The sequence below is a fragment of the Cygnus atratus genome, chromosome 4 (genome assembly GCF_013377495.2).
Source record: "Cygnus atratus isolate AKBS03 ecotype Queensland, Australia chromosome 4, CAtr_DNAZoo_HiC_assembly, whole genome shotgun sequence".
Classification (NCBI taxonomy): Eukaryota; Metazoa; Chordata; class Aves; order Anseriformes; family Anatidae; genus Cygnus; species Cygnus atratus.
Window position 1 is genome coordinate 68,562,740 of NC_066365.1, and position 23,758 is coordinate 68,586,497.

Sequence of the window (23,758 nt, forward strand, 5' to 3'; positions counted from 1 at the left end):
TGCGATAAAAAGGGCAACTGAAGTCCATGGATACAAAAATAGCTGACAAGAAGTAGCTTAAATATATGATGCTGTAGTGGAACAAGACAAGGCCAGTACGTAGAAGATGAAGTCCAGCAAATCGAACCAAGAGATTAGACGAATGAATTTCATTGTAATGTGTAAAGTTCTTGATACAAACTACAAAGACATGAAGTGGTAGGTTTTCTGTTAGGTGCATTCAAATGAAGTCTTTCTATTAATTTAAACAGTTGAAGATGAAAGAGTACTAATTGTTACTCTGCCAAAGAGACAGAATTATTTGAACCGTGTTTTGCATAAACTGAAAGCAAAAATGGGCATTGAGCATGGTGCTATCTTTTATTTTCTCCTACCAGTTGGAACAAATTGAATTTAGAAAGTTGTGGTTATTCATTTTACATGTCCCCCCTGCTGGGAGATTTCAAGTTTCATGCAGCTGTGTCTTGCCAGGGACCACATGATTGACACAGTTAATCAAAGATCATGATACTAATCCGCAACAAACAGAACACAGTAGAAAGAACTCAATTAAAACTTTTGTTCCTCCACTTTAAAAGATCAGCCACGTGGGAGTTAAATATCTCAGCTTAACTTTTTATTTTAGCTCAAGACCACTCTTAAGAAATTGCCTTACTTCTGCAGTGCCATTTAGATGTGTATAAACAAGAAGTCATCCTTTGCCACAAGTCCACACATGAATTCCTGTGTCTTCAGTAACAACTTTGTCTAGAAAGTTTTAACGATGTAGATAAATACAGAAAGAAAATATAAAAATCAGGAATAATGAAAAGAATTGGGTGGGAGAAATCCAGGACTTCAGAGCAAATCTGAACTAAATTGAGTAATTCAGTTATAAATTTTCCCTCTTACTGTCCTTCATTCCCCATATCATATACTGCAAGCTTTGTCCTCCTTCCTGCACATTTTTCTGTCAAGTCTATAGTGAATAAACTATTTATGACACACTGAAGGGTAGAGATGCCAGCCAGTGGGACCCGGAGAGGCCTGAGAGGTGGGCCTGTGCGATCCTTACGAGGTTCAATAAGGCCAAGTGCAAGGCCCTGCATCTGGGATGGGGCAATCCTAAGCTGGGTGGAGAATGGGTTGAGAGCAGCCCTGAGGAGAAGGACCTGGAGGTGTCAGTTGATGAGTATCACAGATTGTTTGAGGTTGGAAGGGATGAGCCAGCAACGTGCGCTTGCAGCCCAGAAAGCCAACCATGTCCTGGGCTGCACCAAAAGCAGCGTGGGCAGCAGGGTGAGGGAGGGGATTGTCCCCCTCTGCTCTGCTCTCGTCAGACCCCACCTGGAGCCTGCATTCAGCTCTGGGGCCCCCAGCACTAGAAAGACAATTAGACGTAATTAGAATGAGTCCAGAGGAGGGCCACGAAGATGATCAAGGGGCTAGAGCACCTCTCCTGCGAAGACACGCTGAGGGAGTTGGGGTTGTTCAGCCTGGAGAAGAGAAGGCTCTGGGGAGACCTTACAGCGGCCTTCTAGTACCTGAAGGGGGCTATAGGAAAGCTGTGAGGGACTCTTTGTCAGGGGGTGCAGTGGTAGGACAAGGGGAAATGGCTTTAAACTAAAAAATTGCATATTTAGATTGGATATGAGGAAGAAATTCTTTACTCAGGGAGTGGTGAGGCACTGGCACAGGCTGCCCAGAGAAGCTGTGGATGCCCCATCCCTGGAAGTGCCCAAGGCCAGACTGGATGGGGCTTTGGGCAGCCTGGGCTGGTGGGAGGTGTCCCTGCCCATGGCAGGGGTTGGAATTAGATGATCTTTAAGGTCCCTTCCAATCCAAACCATTCTATGATTTAAGACTGAACTTCTCACAGTTTACACACAGTGTACTGTAGCTGCTTAATAAAAGATGGCCGAGAAAGGATGAAAAGGAAAAATCTTAAGATTGCAAAGGCTTTCTATTATTTCTTTTGTAGTAAGTGGCTGGCTCCCTGCTTGAAGAAAGAAAAAACACATTCATTACTGTTTCAGCTGCCTGAAAGGATTATTTCTGACTTGCATCGCAACTTGAATGTTGTGAACTAGCGATGTAGAAAGCTGTTTGGTAGTGTTACAGCTCATAATAATATTAAAGGTAGGATAGCCTTAAAATCATTATATTCATGCACAAATAGGGCATGTAGGAACAGGAGTCAGTGTGTCTGCTTTCAGCAAAGGTTGTTGTTGTCTCATTAAATTGCTGGCTGAGAAACAATGCAGCATGCACCAGTGAGGTAGTCTGTAGCATCATTTGTAAGACTAGATCTTTTTTAAGACTTACTGTAATAAAATACTTGAAGTAGTTAACTCTGTGATCCTGTCAAGTGTGGAGGATGTGTACTGTCCTCTTTAAAAGTTGTTAATACTGTATTCTTTTCCAGGGACTGTACAGGTGTGTAGGTTTAATACTCTTGTAATGCCTAAGGTTTTTTTTCTGCAGGAGCTGTATTTTGTGAAGACTTGAGTTGGGAACTGAACAGTGTGATGTGGTACTTCTCTCTCTCTCTTTTTTTTTTTTTTTTGGGTGGGGGGGTTGTTGTTGTTTTTGGAAGTAGGCAGCAAAAAGAACTGCTTTTTCCATGATGATATTCATTGTACTCTGACTACTTCTGTTGCTGAGGAGTGGCTGTGAGAGAGCTGACACTTTTTAGCCTAAAAGAGAGGATGCTCAGGGGGCATCTCATCAGTGCGTATAAATACCTAAGGGGAGGGTGCTAAGAGGACTCATACAGTCTCTTCAGTGATGCCCAGTGCCAGGCCAAGAGGCACTGGGCACAAACCGGAACGCAAGAGGTTCCGTCTAAACATCAGTCAGCACTTCTGTGCTGTGTGGGTGCTGGAGCCCTGGCTTAGGCTTCCCAGAGGCTGTGGGGTCCCCTCCTTGGAGAGCTTCAGAAGCCACATGGATGTGGTGCCAGGCACCCTACTCTGGGTGGCCACGCTTGAGCAAAGAGGTTGGACCAGATGGCCTCCAGAAGTCCCTGCCAACCTCAGCCATTCCGTGATTCTGTGAAATCCTTGGAAGCTTTCATAGGGGTCTGAATTTCCTGTCGTTAATATATTTTTTTTCCTTTTGTGAGGGAAGTTATTCCCCCATAATAATTATTATTCTTAATGTTTCTTGATAAATTCCCTCATTCTTCTGTTCTTTCCGTTATCATTGCAGTCTTTTAAATGTGGACAAAATCCATCATAGTAATTCTGTTCTTTGCTACTTGGAAGACCTGTGACATAGTTTTCTCTCTGTAAGACCTCATTAAATCATATCATTTGCTTTGTCAAGTCTTTGTATCTACTTGACCCTTATATCATATCTAGTAGATTCAGTACCTCTACCTCCTATGACTTGATTCTTCTGATCCTCAAAATGAGGGTTGTGTCCAGACGGGCAACGGGTTTCAGGGGTCACTGCAGTGGTCATAAGTTGATGCTGCAGCTTCTGCTGAAGGCCCACCACATTGTCTCGTTGTTGGTAGTGGGTGGTTTTTGGTTGGTGTTGACTTGGCAAGCAACTTTGTCTTGTTTTGCCAAAACTGAAATGCACTTTTGTTTAATAAACAAAACTAGTGATTCAGTTGTTTGTACACCTGGTAATTATGCCACAATGGGTGAGAATGCCAGGATGGCTTTGCAGATAACAGTAGCTTAATAATGCCCCAGCTTTGTTACAGGAGAGATTTTTTTCTTCAAGGTAGAAAAATTTTATAAATATGCATAAATGTGTTAAGATCATTCTCTTTGTGCTGTCGTGCTACAGATCTGACTTAAATATTTTTGTTTGTTTGTTTAATTACAGAAAATATAATTAGCATTTTTTTATTGGCAAAAAATAATGTAATATTCTATACGTGTCTCTCTCTTCAATGCAGAGAACAGACCCGCAGCTCCTTGCTCAATTCTACTATGCTGATGAGGAACTAAATCAAGTAGCAGCTGAACTGGACAGTTTGGATGGAAGAAAAGACCCACAGAGATGTACGCTGCTAGTCAACCAGTTTCGCTCTTGTCAGGTAATCAAAATGGCATATTCCTGGTTTCATTGGCATTTTTGTGTACATTAAATGTATTACATTATTATTTATTGTATTAATTAGTTTTTATTGTGAAATCTATTTAAAATGACTTTGGTAATTGTATGACTTTTATTAGCTTAAAGGCTATATTCTTCAAGAACACTTTATAAAATAAATCTACTCCATCTCATTTAAGTGTTTGTTGATGGTTTCCTTTAAATGAGAGCACATATTAAAGATTTTGTTTCCTTTATATGAAATAAGCATACAGAGCTTACTAGAATGTCAGGAATACTGCAAAATTTCAGGCAGTATAAAGCAGCCATATCTTTTGTAGATGCTCAGCTTCCATGCTTCATGAATCTGACAGCTTTTCATTAGTAAATGAGCTACATGAACGCAGCTGATAACTTTGCTAATTTTTGGAAAGAATATTATCTGCTTCATTTAAGAAGCCTTGAAAGTGAGAGGAACTACTGAGGAACTAAACAGAAAAGGATATTTATTAGTAAATTATTTCCAAAGAGCAAATCAGTTTCTAAATTCTTGTTGTATAATATAGCTTACCTAAGATCCCTCACAGTATTTTCTGAAACAATGGTTATAATTTAAGCAAGACTTGAAAGGAGTATTGGAGACTGCAAAGACTAGTTCACTGTAGTTCTGCTCTTCATTCTTGCACAAATGCTCTGATACTTCCCCTCCCAGTTGCACCAAAGAAAAGACTTTAAACCACAGTGAGCTGAAGTCCACAATATACCATGCTCAGGAGGATTTCTGTATGAAAAGTAAACACTTGTTGTCAAGTCAGGTGAATTTTAAGTGTAAAGACCATGGTAATACAGATTCATTGCCTTTTTTTATTTGGTGGAAACGTAAATTGGGTGTAAAGGATTCATTTTCATTCACCTTGGCTAGAATTTCTTATATTACTGGTAGTTAAAATGTACCAAACTTCATTATGCAGAAAAAAATTAATTGCTGACCAAGTTAAGATAAATTAGAAGAGCAGTGTCCTGATCAATGTAACAAATGTTCACATTAAGTTAGCTGAGTCCCTTAATGAAAAGGGAATGAAAAAAAGTGAGGTACTGTGTGTTGGTTTGCAAGAAAACTGAATGAAAAAGTGCAGTCTTTCTTTTTTGAAGAGCATTTTACAGAGAAAGAGTTGGCAGCCAATGTATTATGTCAGAAACAATTTAAATACTTCTGTCTGGTTTGAGTATCTTCAGTTTCCTACTGTACTGTCACTAGAGAAAAAAAAAAGTGGAGTTAAAGGGCTTACAAAACTGGAAACTAAGTTTAGTAACAGTAAAAATTCAGTGCCTTGGAGGATAAAATAGGGGTGAAGTTATCTTGAAAGATCATTGACTTCAATCTTCTGTGTGATGGATCAGCTATACCTAAATCACCTTTCACAAATTGTATTTGATTTATTTATAAACCTCTAGTAATGGACATTCCACAAACTTTCTAGGCAAATTCTTTCCAAACTGTTATTAGAAAAGGCTTTATGATAACAAGGATGGATGAATAATATCATGGTGCAAGTTAATCTCCTTGTTTTATCCCTGGAGATAACAATTTCTTCTCTGTTTCTGTGCAGGCTCACTGACTTTCTTATTTGTTTATTGTAGTATAGACAGAGAACTCTGTTCAAAAAATAGCTTCTCTGAATCTTTCAGATGTAGGAATGCAAGAAATGCAGACTGATAGTTCCTTGGTCAGTTTGCTTGGCTTGTTATGTAGTGACTCACTATCTTGTGACTCTTAATACCTACCGTCTGATGCCTGGTAGTGTCTTCTTTTCATTTGTCTAACAGATTGCTGTTACTTAAACAATCTGTTACTAGAGCAGAAAGAAAAGATGGAGATAGTTGTATTTTTTTGTGCAGCTATTTTTGCAATTTCTAATTTTCAAAGATCTGCAGAAAAGGTCAGATCACAGTCAATAGTCAACAAGTCTTACAAACTGCAGTTCTTTTTAGAGATGGATCTTAACCATATCCAAAGAGCTCAGCTTTATATGTGTCTATATTTTCAGTTTTTGTAACTATTGTTTGAGAGTTCCAAGTTTACTGTAGTGCATAAACAGGTTCAGACAAAACAAAAGGGCTCTACCTAGAGAATACAGTGCTTTATAATGGTTATATTTGTTGATTTCTCTCTTAACAAAAAGGGCAGTATTAGTCAACGCAAATTGAAGGTATGGTGCTTTAGCTGTTTTCGTTTCTTTTTTTTTTTTATTTTTCCAATGGATATACAGAGAACTTTTGTTTTCAGGACTGTTGAAACTTCCTTAGTAAAACAATTGCAGCTCTAAATGTGGTCTTTTACTGTTTTGCTTTAGCACTTTTTGATTGATGATAAAAATCACACTTTTTACAGTAAATTAACTTTTTAAAACTTCTGAAGATCTTGCATCTTGGATTTAAAATGCTGTGAGTTGACTGTTTAGCATGATGCTGAGTAGCATGTATTTATGAGTAAGAATCAAGGTATTGGTTTTCAAAGCTTTGCTTTTTGTTTTCACATTAATGCGATGTAAGTTTGATCCAGTTATGGTAGCTTGTTATAAAAACAACATCCGTTGTTTTGCTTGGGTGTTTGCGTGTCAATAGCAGAATATTCTGCGAACATAACATATCTGTTAATAAAGTATCTTGCATTTTTTTTTGCATGGCTAATACCTGTCTAATGGAGTAAAGCACTTCTTCCTGTGTTGCTTTCTGCTAAAATTAACGGTAACTTACATGTGGAGAGATGCATGATGAAAAGCTATCTAAGTTTTTCTTAAATGAGGAAAAAAAAGGATGTTATACTTCTTTTTTTTTTTTTATCTTGATTGATGGCGATAGTGGGAAGGCACAATTTTTTTCCTTAAGTAAAACGTATTTCCATCTCTGAATCTTGAGGAATATGCAGTGCTGGTTCATCTGAGTGGCTTTTATTTTTTTCCTTGCAACACAAATAATTAATTGATATATTTTTATATTGGGGTTAGGATAGGGCGTCTGTTTCTGTGCTGCTCCTACCCCTCCCAGCATCACAGGGTTTTTTTGGTATTGAATTTCCTAAGAAATAATGTCATTTTGTGTACATTTTTAAATTAATCATTCATGCATTTGTGATAGTTTTCTAAATGAATTTACTTTGACTATTGCTATTTTCATATTGATTAATATCTTGTTACTTGAGCCAGTAAACTGATCATTCTAATGGAATTAGCTTTAATGTTACATATTGTAGATCTTCTTTGCTTAATTTGGAGTGTAAAGAGTAAAAACACCTTTGTTTCTAACATGGAGATTTTGCTAGAACTTGACAGGTCAAAACTGAACCTGCATCTAAGCGCTTCCCGTTATTAAAGTGCTCCCAGGGTCATGGTACTGGCTTGCTGGCTTCGTACACTGAGAATTACTTCTGTGTAAAGCAGCGAGCTCTCAGAGTAGTGTTATGAGTCAGTTCCCAGCGTGGTTTTATCAAAATTATTCCTTGAACAGCAGGCTGTGTCTCAGCAATGTGTAATTTGGCACATTAAAGTCCACTGGGAAGGAATTTGCCCCTGCCAGGGCATTGACCTGAAGCAAACCATCGACTCGCCCAGACGTGCTACCCCTCGTGCTGTGCCACAGAATAGTAAAATGGGAACTTCCTTGTATTTGTGAAAGCTTACTTTTCTTAGCTCATTTATAGGAATGATTGACTGGTAACATATTATACTGGCTCTTCACTTTTTCGGCTATTTGCTTGATGGAGCCGCTAGGGAAACACTTCTTGAATTCCTGCAACTGGCTGGCCATGATTTTCAAGTCATCTTTCAGTGGTTTCAGTTTGCTGTAACATTAGGCTTTAAAATATATGTAGACTTTAGTGAACTGCTTCATATGTATGTTAGTCCATACATCGGTGGTGAAGTGGACGCCTGAGTCTGAACCTCATTATCTATCACAGTACAAGTGAATGTTGTTGAGGAATCAGAGCCCTTAGAGAAAGTTGAAGCATATTTCAGTGTTTTATCATTTGTCTACGTCAATTTCTGTAACAATATAGAATACACGTAGAGAATGTTATCAAAAATGCTGTTTCAACCAGTTGTACTTATCTCCGTATGTCTTGTGGCTCAGTTTAACAATTTAAAGCATCAGAATGAGATGAGCTGCGATTCAAGTGCCAAGGGAAACAGCTTTGCCCTTACCGTGAAGGAGTGCACGTGCTGCAGGCTGGTTCTCAGCTACAGGCTGCAAGAGCACCCTGTATGATATGGAAAGGAGGTAAAAATGGGCTGAGGAAAACAGTGAGTAATAGGAGGGTAAAGTGCTGCAGGAGCTCCTCAGGGTAACCTCCCTTGTCACGGGATGGCATGCTAAAATCTACAACAAACTGAAAGAATTGCAGCCTTCATCAGTGAAATAAGCATAAGTACGTTATTTGCTTTCTGAAGCTGGAGATGTATGGATAAGATCAGTCTAAAAGTGAGGAATCTCTTCATGTGATCCTTTGTGGTGTTTGGGTGAACCAGCAGTGATGTTTGATAACAAGGTACTTTAGGAAGGAATTACTGATGGCCTGATAGAGGGACGCCAGTGCAGTTGCTTTTCACCTCTGCTTGCACCATTTGTAGGTTTCTAGGTTCCTTTTTTCTTTTAATAAAAGCCATCCAACCAAAAAATGCGGAAGTGGTCGCAGAATTGCCAAAACGCCTAGTGCTGCTTCCCGAGCTGCCGAGAGCCATCCCTGCTTTGCAGCGAACTCTGCGTGGAGCACGTGGGGATTTCTCTGCAGTGAGGAATGGAAAGTATCTTCAGTGTGACTTCTTTATTTTGTGTGTATTTCTATTTCAGAAGGGTGAAACTGAAGCTAGAATCACAAGCTGGTAAATAATGGAAGAGGAAACTTGTCTTTCTATATATAATACGATTAATTTTTTATCAGTGAGAAGAGGAACGTGATTGTATTAAACAGCGCGTGCTGGGGAAGCGGTAGGTTGTTACTGAAAGGGCTTGTGATGCTACGTTACCCTGCACCATCTGCTCATGAGGAGCGTGTTCTTTGCTTGGAAACTCAGAAGGAAAAATAATTTGTCTTTGGTGGAAGATGAGGTAGTCCTCCATTTAACAGGAATGCAAGGTTAATATTTTATACGTACTTAAGGTAGAAAGCCAAAGAGCTTTTTTTTTCCTTTGCTGTCAAGACATGACAATTTTTGTGCATAATAAAAATATGGTGTTTTCTTCTTAATGTGTGGTTATCTGCCCTGGATCATACTGTTTGTATTAAGAAGAATGGACTTGTTGGTATCTTGCCTGAACATTGACATACTGTACCTGAGACATGCTGGTAATTACCGTGCATTTGAAGGCTACGTGAGGATAGGGGATCAAGGTCATTTTAAAAGTGACTTTTTTTTCTCAGCATTTGTGAAGTATGAGACTACAGCGGATCACTTCTGAAAGCTCTAATTTAATATGACGTGTCTAGCTGCCAGGGGCTTTATAGTTTTGTAGGTTTTCCGGGTTCTTCAACAATGTCATCAAAGAGTTGTAGTCAGCTCCTTTTTTATCCTTTTTTTTTTTGTTTTACTGTTGAAAAGAAGGACGAATTCCCATGTCGGCCACTGAATTGGGTATGCAGTCACATGACTTAAATGTGCTGCAAAATGTCTTCTTTCCTCCGTACATGCGTGTTACCAACACGCTAGCAAGATTAACAATATGGGAAAATTATTTACTTGATATTTATGTACTTGGGGTTTAACTCTGTTTTCTTCTGCTAGAAGCTTTTTCACTTAATAATATTAGAAAAAAGCAGTCTTTTAATTTAATTTTTCTTTCATACCAGTGAAGTATGATAAAAAAGACAAGAAGGCAAATTAATTTCTTAAAGAAAATTCTTAACAGTGGACTTAAATTTACGTTGCGATCTTAATGTATTTGAAAGTTAAAGGGTAAATTTTTCTGTATGGAATAATTCATAAATCATTAACTAGTTCATATTTTGGAGGAATATAACAATATACTGTGTATGTATAATGCTGTGTATATATTTCAAATATTATGAATAATGGGTTATTATGCATATTCTGTGAAATATTGTGCAACTTTGTTTTCTCGTGTGTAGGTTGTAAGCTTTCATTAAACAAAAGGAAGCCTTTAGACGTATATCTACATACAGATCTACGTATATTATGCATTGGGCACCCCAAGGACTTGTGCATATTAGCAGGAGGGATTACAAAATAGATTTAGAGTTTGCTGAGAGAACAGATGAATTGCAGACTGCACTGTTGTTGGTGTTAGTGTATAATTTAACAATAAACTGCTAGTTAAATGGCTTGAGTTCAAGGTGAGGGGAAGAAAATAGATAAAGTGTTACCCATTAGGTTGGCTTGGTCAGTCAGTGCAACTTTATCATTAGTCAGAGAGATGACTAAACAAAAATAGTTTGGTCATAACTCCTTGTTCCTTTTGTGGTGTAAGGATGCAGCGACTGTCTTCTGCCTCAGACTTAGGAAAGAATTCCTGTTAGCTCATTGCAGCACAGTGCTCTAAAACAACTGGTGGGAAAGTGCCGACTTCAGGACAGTCATTGAAAAAATAAGTTAGTTTTTCTAATTTTTTTTTCTAACTTTTTTATTAAGTTAGGAATGCTTCAGAGAAGTTTGAAGTGGTTGATATGAAAACAGCTCAGATGAGCCAAAGTTTATTTATCGGAGAGCAGGCAGCAGATGGTAGGCTTGGTGCAAGCATTTGCACTTCCTGCACACATGAAAACTTTCCGTTTTAAATACTTTGGAAAACAAGTATTTGTATGAAACGAGTTATGCAGGAAGCACGCTGTGTTGGTTAGGAGTGCTCACCTTCTTACTTACGCCATCTACTCCTGCTGGATTTTTCACTTCTTACACAAAATAGTCTTGTTTCCTTTAAAAATAGCGTTGAGATGAAGAGCAGCAGTATTGCCCCAGGTTCGTGGTCCTTCCCGTATGTGGATGCTGCTCCCTGTTCAGAGAAGATGCCGAAGGGGGAACAGAAGTAATGCTCCTGATACTGCTGGATGATGTACACAATGTAACTTTGGGTTATATTTTACATTTTTAATGTGTTTTTAGTTCCAAGGTTTCTGTGGATGCAGTTTCCTTAAGCAAATGCTAAGCAGTAGATGCTTGTATTCTGATTCCTCAGGTGCCCCAGCGTACCTGTACCTACTGTTGAAGTCATTGTCGTGCCACTTACACAGTGCCCATGATAAAGCAGCCCAGTAGTTCATGTGGAAGTGTAAGTGATCACCCTGAGACCGCTAAGTGTGTTGAATTGACTTGTGCCAGTAAGAGAGGCATTGAGATAAAACTGTCTCACTGGTATAAACTTTCATTTTTGCCTTAGAATTTTTCTGATAATGTTGGAAGGTTTTTTTTTTTTTGGTTAGGTCTGATGTCCTACAAAAAAGGATGAATTATAGCAGGCTTATGTAGTAATGTTTACTCAAGACTTCGATGATAGCTGGGTTAAAGAAGTATTGTACCATTTTCGCACATTCCTGCAAGCTGCTGGCCTTAAAGTCTGCCCTGTATATTCTGCGTGCTTCCATGGGGATTTTGCAAATTTAACCCTGTAACTGGAATGTGAAGAGTTCTCTCAGTAGATCTAATTAACATAATTGTGGTTGTCTGGCTTATTCTGCAATGCAAATAAGAGTCTAAAAGCACATCATGTTGTATAATTGAGAAAATCAAATTTTGAGTGTATTCCTCAGTAAGGAAGGCAACATTATCTTTATGTAAATTTTTTTTAGGAGAAAATCCTTAACTTGGTCATTTTAAATATACTGATAGCAGAAGTGATCCTGAGCCACCAAACTCATCTGTTTTAGAACAGGTATCTCCAAAGTTTTGGGCTCTGTAGTTTTGAGTTTAATTCATGTTGGATATAACAGTGGTTGATTGGTGGTGTAATACCTAATTAGCCTTTTGTCTTCTGTCTGCAGCTCCAGAACTTCAACATACCTTTCTCAATTAACTTCGTTCAATGAAATCACATTTTCCTTTATTTATTTATTTTTTTAAATGCAAAGTATGTTCTTTCTCTCCTAGTAGGTAAAGGCTTTTAATCTACCAATGCTGTGGATTAACACCGATAGTGTTTTTGTTTACTGTAGTGGTGGAAATGCATAGCATGATTTCAGAAAAAAGTATCTTACGTATGTTTGGGAGGTTTTGGTCAGAGTCCTGTGATAATTTCAACAGCTGTGCATGTGGATTCCCCAGTCATTGGTTCAAGCAAGCCTTTGGGCAGTCTGTATAAATGTTACATACGTTTTAGCTTGGGTAAATTTCTTTGCATTATTGCCTGGATATGTGGTGGAGTATAAGCAAACAAGATAGATAAACTTTAGTTAAAAAAGAAGAATCTCCTGAAATGTGAATTTTTGTGTTACAACACATGGCTCCTTGGGCTGTAATTCCATGGGCCACTGACAGTGTCAATATAAAGGCTTCCCATTTCCTACTTACACTACTCTTATTCCTATCCCTACACTTCAATGTGCCCCCCCTCCAGGGCACGGCTTGGTGTTACCTAAAACTGATTTGAGACCGTGTGGCCCACAAACATGGCAGCATTGTCTGTGTCCTTCCTTCCTACAGCAGTCCGTCTGTTCCAGGAGCCAGGCTCGTGTTCCAGCAGCGATTTAGGAGCCACGGGGCGGCTTGGAGCCTCCTGGAAGCCTGGTTGAAAGCAAGTCTTTGGTAGGGCTGTGTTCTCAGCCCAAGTGATTTGCTTTGTGTGTGGATGCCTGATGGCATAAAAGGGCTGATCGTGGCTGGATAATATCCGTAGACAGGCGTGGTGGGGGAGCAGTGGGTGTATAGATCCTTATCCAGAGCCACTTTAAATAAGCTGTGGCCAGCTGCAGACCATTATGAAACCGCATCTTCAGCTGTACTGATGCAAATATTTGCAGAGTCATCCCGTGAACTTCAGCAGTGAAATGCCCTGGGTTACTGCAGGTGAGTGCACTGAGCCAGCTCACTTATACCCTTTGTACGAGAAGCTGCCAGTGCCAATAAGACATCCTGGCACGGTCTGGAGATAGAAAGGAAAGCTGCAAAGTAGGTGAGATTGGGGCTAGGCTTCACAAGCTGGTGTTGTTGCCTAATGGCTTATGTTGCACAGCCGCCTTACGCTGTTTGCTGTCCATCTTGCAAAGTGACTTATCTGAAGGTGTCTCCTATTATCTGACAACTTTAAGTGGTACAAGGGAAAAACATGCCCTTTTATTCTTTAGTTTATCTAAATTATATCTGCGCCGAAGAGAAAATTTTAAAATGAAAGTCAGCCTTAATGAGCATCCCTTGGTGAAGAAGGTATCTGTGAAGAGCTGTTAAATAACTCATAGGACAATGATGGTGTCATAGAGGATTGGCAGTGAATTATCTAAGAAATACTAATTGTATTCATTAACATTCTTGATAAGAGCAAACTGGGAGTATGTACCATAATCACTGCGAACAGCGAGGCAGTTCAGGGGTGCGACATTTTCATGTTTGATTGCATCTGTCCATCGAAGAACATTTTCTTCTGGCATTAGGCAGAAATAGATCTCATTAAACAAGTCAAGTTAGACTAAAGCTGTAAGAAACTCCCAGCTGGATTGTGAGACCTAATGATTGGTTAGAAGTTGGCAAGAATCTATTCCTTATGTCATTTTGCTAAATAATGTAAAGGTTGAACAGTGGGGATTGAGCCAGGAGTACTTTCAGAGAAAGTAATGGCCAAGTCTTTCTGGTCTGCTCAATTTGTTTGAGCCCTCCAGATATTATAGTAGTGACATTAGGGGAGGTCAGTGGAGGAGACAGCAGGGTAATTATTGACTTACAGGGAAGAAATTAACTTAAAGAAATCAAAATTCTTTGTCTTAGTGTTCCCAAAGTTTAGAAAATATACTAGACAAATACATTTTTTAACAGTAGAGGGGAGAAAGTAGGAATCCACAGCAGAGTCTCGCCATTCAGTAGTATTGGAACACTTGGGCATTATTCATGGATCTGTGATGAGGAGGAACCCATGCTGGTGTCCTGATTTGTACCTGTTCGTGAGTTTTTATAAAACGTAACAGAGCTGATGGGCTCTAGAGAAATTCCCGTAAGGGCTATATTTAAGAGACTTGATACAGGTTTAGGAAACCCAGATATTCATGCCTGAAGGACTGGGCAGTTGACTGATAGGTGCACCAGCCAAGCTTTGTTCTCTTTTTATACATTCTCTTCCAATTTAATTGAAGTGGCAACAGTGTCAGGTTAAAAAAGAAGGCAAGTGCAACTGAGAAGAAAAACATTTTTTGATTAATTTAATTGGTGATGTCAGGATTGTTCCTAAATTCCAAACAATGAACGCTTTTGCTGAACTGTTTATCTCTGATACAAGAGCCTTTACTTTTTTTTTTGCTATAGAGTTTGATCTGCACTTCAGTTATTTTGTAATTGATTGCAATATTTCTCATTTCGTTACTCCTAGTAAGCATCAGAAAAGTTGATTTTTTTTCTGTTCTCTTCAATAACCAAAGTAGGCTCTATGACTACAGATTTTACATTTAACTTTTTTTTACGCCCAGAAGTTTTAAGTGATCAATGGAGTGGTATAACTAGGTCGAAAACAAATGTGCAGCAATAAGCCTTTTTTAATTAGTAAATAAAATCATTAATTGTGTCCTTTTTAAACTTGTCTACTTTTCGTCTTTGTTGGGAAACTTTTGGTCACTTGTATTATTTTTGACTGTAGAATGATTGACAGGGAGGCTAGGAAATAGAAAATGCTTGGCCATAAGCTGGTACACCTTTTGTACTCACCAGTACAACTCTATCAACAAGCCAAGGATTTTCTTCCCTGTCTGCATTTTGGATTCGTATTTGATCTTGTGTAGGGAGTGATTAACGTTTTAAGATATTTTTCTTGAGGAAAAAAAGGGTTGTAATAGTGTTTACTACTATAGTCTGAAATTGTAAGTTTCCATTTTAGCAAGCTTTTTTGTGTTTCTCTGCCCCATGGCATTGAAAAGGCAAAGAGGAGGTAGCAGTAAGTCGTGGCAGCATTGCCCTTCTTCTGCTCTCAGACTCTGCTGCTAAGTAGCGTGGAGGCGGTACGAAGAAGGTGGTGCCAGCTCTGTGCCAGGCTGAAGGTCTTGGGAAAGCTTGCAGTACATTTTTGGGCAGTTTTGAGATCACTCTGCCACGCAGGAAGCCTGGTACTTTTTGTTGTAGCCCATGCCCTTGTTCAGAGGGAATTATTCTTCTGTTGCCCTGACAGTATGTAAAGGGGATGTTAAGGTACAAGTTCACTTACTGCGTTGTGTTGAAATGTCTTTCAGTGAAAGACAAACATTTTAGAGTCTTTATTGAAAAGGTTTGAGTAGTTATAAACTGCTCTAAGAGCACGTCTGTACCCACTAGGTTTATCTGGTAATATCTTGTTTTGCTGTGCACAGTTTGTAAGTTCTCATTTCCCAGTAAGGAAGGTTTGGCTGGAAAGCCCTGCTGAGAACTTCAGTACAAGTTGGGGTATTCTTCATTTCAGGAAAGGCTCTCATGTCTATTATTAGTTAATGGCTTTTTGGTGTGGAGGAGTAAAACAGATTTTCTCTTTCTTATGACTGCATCAGGAACACTGAGATTTTTGAGATCTGAAAATGCTTTTCTCTGCAGAGAGAGGAGGATGCCCTGCAATGATACGGTACTTAACGTAGTCTCAAGATGGTGGTAGTTATGAACAGCCCTTCTGTAAATGGTGATTCCTCTTTTATTTACCGAGAGCTATATTTGGGTGTGTAGCAGGAAAAGAAGGAAATTTAATTCCACGATTAGATCTTTGTGTTAGAAGCAGACACACACTAAGAACAGATTTAAGTTAAATTTAAATGTAAGCCATCAGAAGAGTGCGTACTGGCTTGCTGAAAATGTTGTTTCAGTCGAGACAGAAATAAATCTTGGTTAAACAACCAGTTGTGTTGGAAGCTACACTCAAGTGTCTGTGATTCCTCAGGCTTGAAAATTGGTGTGCCAGTCTTCACCAGTTTATATGTACCACTCACTCCATGTGGAGGTATAATTATTCAGTGTATCTGTAATAGATTTTGAGCATACACAGGAGGTGACATCAACATTAAAGTTAATAAACCTATGATATTTGGTGTCGTGCCCTCATAAGGGTATTTTAGCAAGGCAGTTCGGGAAGAGAAGCTTTGCTGCAGTTCAGCACAAACCAGAACAATTTTTGTTGCTGATATAGCATTTAAATTGCTAGAGATCCAAGTGGCCTTTCATTCACGATAAATTTTGGAAGTGCTTTATAGTGTGCTAGGTTAAACTAGGATTTACTGCATACAATTCAGAAGTTACTTTTAGAAAGTGGAGCAGCCAGGAGTTGGCAGTGGGAAATAATTACGAAGCTCATCAGGCAAAAAAAAAAAAAAAAAAAAAAAAGATCGAAAGGGGGGCCTTTGGCACCTGTACAAAATGGGGTGGAGGGAGCGTGGTGGAACCTGTTGTTGTCTGGAGACTTTGGCTCTCAGATCAGAAACAGCCCAGCAGGGACACTGCGGGGTTCTGAAGCCAGGGATTTGGGTGTCCTTTTTGGGTGTCCTTTGAAATCTGTAGTCACATCAAAGCGTACCTCATTTGTTCCTGCTTTCTCCTGTTGATGAAAGTAACCCACAAACACCTGAGTGCCAGCTAATTGCTCGAATTGGAACAGAATCTTTCTCTATGTCCCTTTATGTCATTTTTGTTTGTCGGTTCCTTGTTTGTCAGAAGTGTGCTGTTGAAGGGAGTCTGCAACTTAACATCGAGCCAGAAAAAGAAACAGAAAATTTGAAGGACATATTTCAATGAGGATGCTAAAATGCTATCTGTTGAGCTCCTGGTAGCGTTATCAGAGGCTGTGTTTCCATGGCTAGGTTCTGCAGTCAGGAACAAAGAGGTACTTAGCAACACGGTAAGTTACCTTCCTCTTGCAGAGGACCTCAAAAAAGTCATATTAAACTTAATAGCACGGAAGCGCAGCATAGATTTTATCAAGGATAAGTACAGAAGGGTAGATAAGTCCGCCTTCTGTTGATTAGACCTTAAGTACAATGGAGTTATTGGCTCTTCTTTTTGTACCTATCCAAAGGCTAATGCAGTCGCTGTTGGCTTTTTGCTCTGATTATTGAGTATCTGGCCAATTACTGCTGGGCCAAAAATAAACCAATTTTTTGTCCTCCGCTGCGGCTAACTACATTCACTGTCTGACTACCACTCATTATATCTCCTATCAAAGTAAGATATAAACAAGCGCTCTCCATTACATGAAGCACCGAGTTTTGTTTTCCGGGAAATGTGGAACTTGGAACCCATCCCAGAGCACAGCTCTGCAGTGGCTGGCCGTGGCACTGCAGGAAAGCCCGAGGAGAGCAGCCGAAACAAAAGCGCTCATCCCCGTATGCAAATGAACCGGCAGATAACAGATAAAGCCACCAAAGGATACATTAACATCCGGAGGCTTTTATGTAGCAAGATAGATCAAGTGAAAGATTTACTACTTCAATTCCAACTAATTGATTTCTGTTGCTTAACTTAGAGCAAAACCTCGGTGCTGCCATGTATCTGAACCCATTCATTCTTTGCTTACAAAGCAGAATACCGTAATTAACTAAATTGAATGTTTCTTGAAGCTCTTTTAAAGAAAAGACTAATTTGCTTACAACGCATTGGATGGTCTGTCTAAATTGGCTGGCATTCTTCCAGTTGCAAAGCAGCAGAGATTTGAAATCATTACAGGAGCAAGTGGTGTGAATTTCCTGCTTAGGTTTCTCTGCTCTAGGTGTCATAAGAAGGAGGAATGGAAGAGGGAAGGAATGTGGTGGGGAATTGTTTTTGTTTTTGTTTGCTTTTTTCTTTTTTTCCGTGTAGTAGGATAAGATAAGCCCTGGGTAGAGTCAGAGAATTTGGGAAACGACACATCTCGAAACAGCAAAAGCAGTTTACTTCATAGTTTTCTAAGCACTTTCACACTGAATATTAAAGTTTTGTCAACTGTCCTCTTTTAGATTTTCCAGTATCACCAATAGATTTGGCAGGAAGAAATGCTCATCTCTTTACTTGTGTTTTTCACATAGCTTTTTGTCAGAATGACCAGCTGCCCATGTGAAGCCAGGTAACTCTTGAAAAAACTGCTACTAGTCCAGAGTACAAAACAGAACAAAATATACCTGGGCAAGCAACTATTCTGTGAGTCCTGTTGCTTTACCCCATTTGCATAAAACTTTCTTTGATATATCAGGAATTTTGAGTAAGTATGTAGATGATTATGAAATGGGAAGTCAATCTGTCTTGTATTTGCTGTAAGATGAGATTGCATTTGGAAAGTAATGCATTAAAGTTAAAAAATATAATAATAAATTGGGAATGCTTTTCAATACAGGTCTCACTGTCCTATTCTGTGCAGCTTTTTAAAAAAGCAAGAGATTGAAAATTGCATTTTACCATATTCAAATTTGGTGGCAAGTAAAATGAATTGGAATATCATGTCCTAAACTAAAATGGGACTGGATTGTTTAAACTCTGGTATAATTTGATTCGAATATAATTCTTTTATGAGTTCACTGCTTTTATATTTCTTTGCATTTCCTGCAGGTTTTGTAAAAATTCAGGTAGGTTCAGGTAGGGTTACTTTTTATCTCTGTATCACTCCAAGTTAAAAGATCTTTGCAAACTTGTATTAATTCCCTGAAAACAGAAATTTCATTTTTTTTTCTGATGTGCCAACCTGTATTGCTCGGGTGCTAATATGGGAGCTACGGACAAAGCACCTGCTCGTGGAATAGATGAGGAATAGCTCATTTAAAACAGATGACGAGTGACTCTCGACTTTCCACAATTTACAAGTTATAATCCTCAGTTTTATTCATTTCTCTCTGGCTTTGGGTAGGGAACTAAATGGTTTAGGAGCTGATTTCCTTGTGGGACCTACTTTCAAAATATTTTGGTTTCCCAGCTATATCTAGACTATATAATGATGTGAGCAGTTAAGAAATGGTGTTCCTATTAATCATTTGATCTACACCTGTATTTCATAGAACCAAGCAGGAGGAAGAGAGGGGAGGAAGGAAAGCAGTACCTTGCTTTTGTCACCCTGTTGCTACATAGGAATTGGCACGTAGTTCCTTGCTTGTCTGTTTTACCTTGGGGAGGTGGTGGCAGTCTTGGTGCTCCGTGGTCCTGGATGCCAGTGCCGAACCAGGGTGCAGCATCTTCTGCTCTGTTGTCTGGGACTGGAACTTGGGTTCCCTTCACTGGGGAGCATTGTGAGGCTGCGCTTTTCTCAGTTTCTGCAATGGGCATCTCTTCGAATTGGGACCCAAGCGCTCTGTGGATCCTGGCAGTGTTCTCCTGCCCAGCAGAGGGAGGGGTATGGCTCTAAAATTAAGCATTACGCAAAGAACAGCCTCAGCACGAGGGACGACTTTTCCAGTACTGCTTCTGCCCCTGCGCCTTCACTTCGTGCCCGTCTCTGCAGGGTGCGGGACTGAATCCCTGTCTGTGTTCTAAATGTTCAGGGGGTGTTTGTTTCTTTTAACAACTTAATTAAAATGATATATTACTGCATGATACACTTAAAAAATACTTCTAGGTAAGCTTGCTTTAATAATTGCAGCAGCAGTAGATAAAACACCTTATGCCAATGTGTAATAAATTTTGCCAATCATAGTTGATTGATTGATTTTATTTTTTTTTAATGAAGGCCATTGTAGTTACAGGACTGATACTAGCATTATTTTGTGGCAACAGCAATTCCAGCAATCTGCACTGAAATTACAGAAAATATGCATATTTTTTTTTGAACCTACAGTAGGTTTTGTTTTTTCTCAGTGGGAACACACAAAAGAGGCAGGTTTCTTTAAAATTCCCATCTTCTGTTATTTTCTTTTAAGTGCAGAGCAAAATAAAACAGTGCAGCGCAGACTTGAAGCAATTCTGCCTGTTAAACAGTTCTATACATGACAGATTTGTTTTTATTTGTTTGAAAAATATTTTAAGTAGAATGTGAATTCTGTAAATAATGGAAAAAGCATGAGACAAATGAAGCATCTTTAATGAAAGCGCTCAGCCTTTCCCGTGCTCTGATTCTACCTTTATTATGGTAATCAAATTCCTTGCAGTACGCAGCAGGGGTATGTGAAAATTATCTTTTCAAGTAAACGAGTGCAGGTTATTTACCTCGTATCAAGAAGCTGCTTAGAGGGCTTTGATCTCTGTCCTGCTGCAGACACAGATCAGAGCTGCTATTAAACACTCTCACACTCGGGCTGTGTCCCCGTATCCCCCCGGGTGGTCCCGGAGGTGAGGTGGCCCGCCAGCCCTTCAGAAACCTCCTCATCTGTATGTCCAGGACGAGCTCACGTCCACTCAACCCTGACGATCGCAGCATAAATCAATTTCTGAGGCCTCCGGGGTACCCTGTAGGGCATTCTTTTTAGGAAGAATGAAATGCCTATTGCTGGGAACTGGTGAGAGGAAATGAGAGGAATCTAATTTACTTGTATTTCTCGCTTATTTACTGGTATCCTGCAGATAGGTAGCTGCAGGTCAGAAGCTCTTCAAATCACGCCTCCTCACCAGAAGTCCCACTGAAGTATTCAGAGTTGAGTGAAGTGAGTCTGAGAAACAGCCTCTAGGAAAAAAAAAAAAAAAAAACACAACAGTGTCTCTACAAAAAGTGAAGTTTGTCATGCTTCCTTCCAGCAATATTCTTTTTTTCACCAGCGGGTTGCTGTGTGTGTGTTTGTGTGATGTTCTTCACTTGCATTCTGCATTTGCCAAGTCACTTATTTAGTTGGAGTCTCACTAATAAAATCTGTTAAAACTTATTTTATTTTAAAGTGTGATTACTTTGGGAACAGTATGTATGTTTTCCTGTATTTTGCTTCAGGATAATGTTTTGAACATCATAAATCAAATCATGGATGAATGCATTCCTCATGAACGGGCCAACCGAGACTTTTGTGTTAAGTTTCCAGAGGAAATACGCCATGACAACCTTGCAGGACAGCTTTGGTTTGGAGCAGAAGTAAGTCTCTCATGTTTCTGTTACTTGGGGCTAATGGGCAGTTTTTTATGGCATAAAGCTTGCAGTTGGAATTTAAAATGCACCCCGAGCCTTCTCTGAAAATGGTCCATATAATTACAGAACAGGGGAAACAGATGGAGAACTTGCTGTGGATGTGTAGTGGAAGGGGATTCTTTCACTATGTTTTTGGTTATTGGATACAGATTTAATTTCGTAATTCTCTACTGTCAATATGACCATCTTTTAAAAAACTGTTGTTTTTTAATTAGCATCTGATTTGTATTCTTGATGATTTTTATCCTGATAGGCCATCTCACATCTCATGCTATGAAAGCCTTAGAAACAAAGAGAGAGAAGGAAATTTTCTCAGGAGAAAAGTTCTCCTGCAGATCTAAGTGCATGCTGTCATTTTATTTTGATGTCTATGTTATGCTATAACTCGTATTAAACATGCAAAGTTTGTTCAGCTGACATTTGTTGCACTTAATTCTCATGTATGCTGAAGATATAATGGGTTCTTTGCAAAACACTGAAGCACACCTTCCTTCTCTTGCCTGGTTTCTCTGAAAGACCTGTCTCCACAGCAGCCTGTAGGAACAGGGGATTTTATAGTGAATAAGCCTTAATTAATGTAATCAAGGGAAGCCTGAAGAATCAGAAAAAAAGGATGTGATATGTAAGATGCTTATTCATTAGTGTTGATATTTGTTGGCTAAAAAAAAATCATTGTGGCATCTTCAAAGATAAATTTAGTATCTTCAGGTCTGCTGGCCTGAAGGTGACTTTAAGCATCATGCATTTGTTGGGGTGAGGGGGAAGTTATCTAGACATCCCAGCACACAACAGCACCTTACGTTGTTATTTTCAGCTTTGCATCTTTGCTATTTGAAACAATCCTTCAGCTCCCGTTATTAACCAGTCTTTTCTCCTCTGATGCCTCCTTTCTTTTTAAAGTGCATGATCTCCATTAGCAGTGCCTATCTTGTTCAGTCCAATATACCCCCATGTGTTTTGCTTCTGAAAATTTCTTTGACAGTAGTTAATTGTAAGCTCCTCAGAGCTGGAGAAATCTTGGGTAGCATTTATTAAATGAATTTGTCATGTCAATGTTTTATAATTCCGTGCTCAGCAGTAACAGCAGCAGTTTTTCTTCTTGTTACGGTGTGACCTTCCCTACCTTCCTCCAGATGGTACCCAGCTCTGTTTTAAAATGCTGAGGGTATCTGCCATGTTGCCTTAATAGCACCTCCTTGGTAGCTAGGGAGGGCAAGATGGGGGTAATTCTTCATGCAGCCATTCATATTGAATCCCCGTGAATCCTATTATCCTTTCCTCCTCTAAGGGACTAGCAAACAGGGATCGCAGCAACAAACAAACAGGAAAAACCCCAGCCAAGGCAGTAACGTCTCTTTGAGTCCATGGCAAAAAGTGCTTGAGGGAACCACTGACATGGCCAATAGCTTTTAAAACAAAAAAAATCCTTCCTCCCCTTATTCAGTGTTTGGGTTATGTAAGCTAATGCGTTTAATCTTTCCAAATCGAACTTCCACTGTCCCTGGTCTGAGCAGACCTGTTGGTTTCAGAGACTTAACGTGTGCAGTGCTGAAGTTATGCTGATGCATGCTCCTGCAGACACTGTCCTGTAAATGCATGTAGTGAGGAAGACTGTATGGACAGTTACAAATATATGCCTAGGTGTCCTTGTCAGTGCTGTCACTTTGAATCACCAGTCAAACAGTGCCTATCAACAGGTAAGGCTTGCCTTATCCATATTTTTCCACCAATACTGGTTTGGCTGGTAAGAGGTAAGAACATGATCTTCTCTGAGTGCACTTAAAAACAAATCAGGCAGCTGAGCAGGGGCTGGGACCGCAGGTCCTCCATCTGGGGCTGCAGAGACTCCTTCCCTCCCTGCAGGGAAGAGGGGAGGGATGCAGAGCTGCAAAGGGGAATGAGAAACAAATAAAATGTAAATAACCCTCTACATTTTTGGTTTTAAAAAAAAATAATCCTTTAATAAAATACAGCAAGTATGACTTATGTCAGTGCTTGTTGTCTTCCAAATGTATCTGTAAAGGAACGAAGCCAGCAGCAAAGATATTTAATAACATATTTTAATAGCAAGATTTTGAAAAGTGTTATATTAGTATGTTAATATGTAAAAATATACATTTAATGACTTTGAGCTGGTTAGAGGAAGTCAATATATAACTCCAGGGCCAAGGAGTCTCTTAAGCTGCTGTTTTCCAGAAACTGGAAGGGAAGAATCACTGTGACCTGTGTTTTTTGTTTGTTTGTTTGCTTGATTGCTTTTTAATATTCTTTCCTGTAAAATATATTCACAGCTTCAGTGGGAGACAGGATACTAGATCCCTTGTTATATGGCCAGTGTGGCTGTTCTTGTTGCAAAAGGCATCACAGTCACAGAATGTCTTTCCTTTTTGTAAGGATAAATTTATTTGACAAAATCAAGCAGTCCAGCCTGAATTGAAACAGTCCATTGATCATATTTTACCTGTATTCACATCCCTTTTCTGCAAGCAATCCTTGCACACACAGAGGATATATCCTACTGAAGATGATTGCCTCACTAGTAGGAGTAGAGCTTTCTATAGGTTTGTCT

General features: G+C 39.3%; 1 protein-coding gene across 6 annotated transcripts in view; it reads left to right on the top strand.

The window, feature by feature from the left end:
• ZFYVE28 (zinc finger FYVE-type containing 28) overlaps window positions 1-23,758 on the top strand; it is a 147,396-nt gene that overhangs the window by 68,759 nt on the left and 54,879 nt on the right. For all 6 annotated transcript variants that reach the window (XM_035547350.1, XM_035547353.1, XM_035547354.1 and 3 more), the window contains exons 2-3: window positions 3,893-4,033; window positions 20,998-21,135. In XM_035547350.1, coding sequence (XP_035403243.1) covers window positions 3,893-4,033; window positions 20,998-21,135 — 279 coding nt within the window. The remainder of the gene's footprint in view (window positions 1-3,892; window positions 4,034-20,997; window positions 21,136-23,758) is intronic.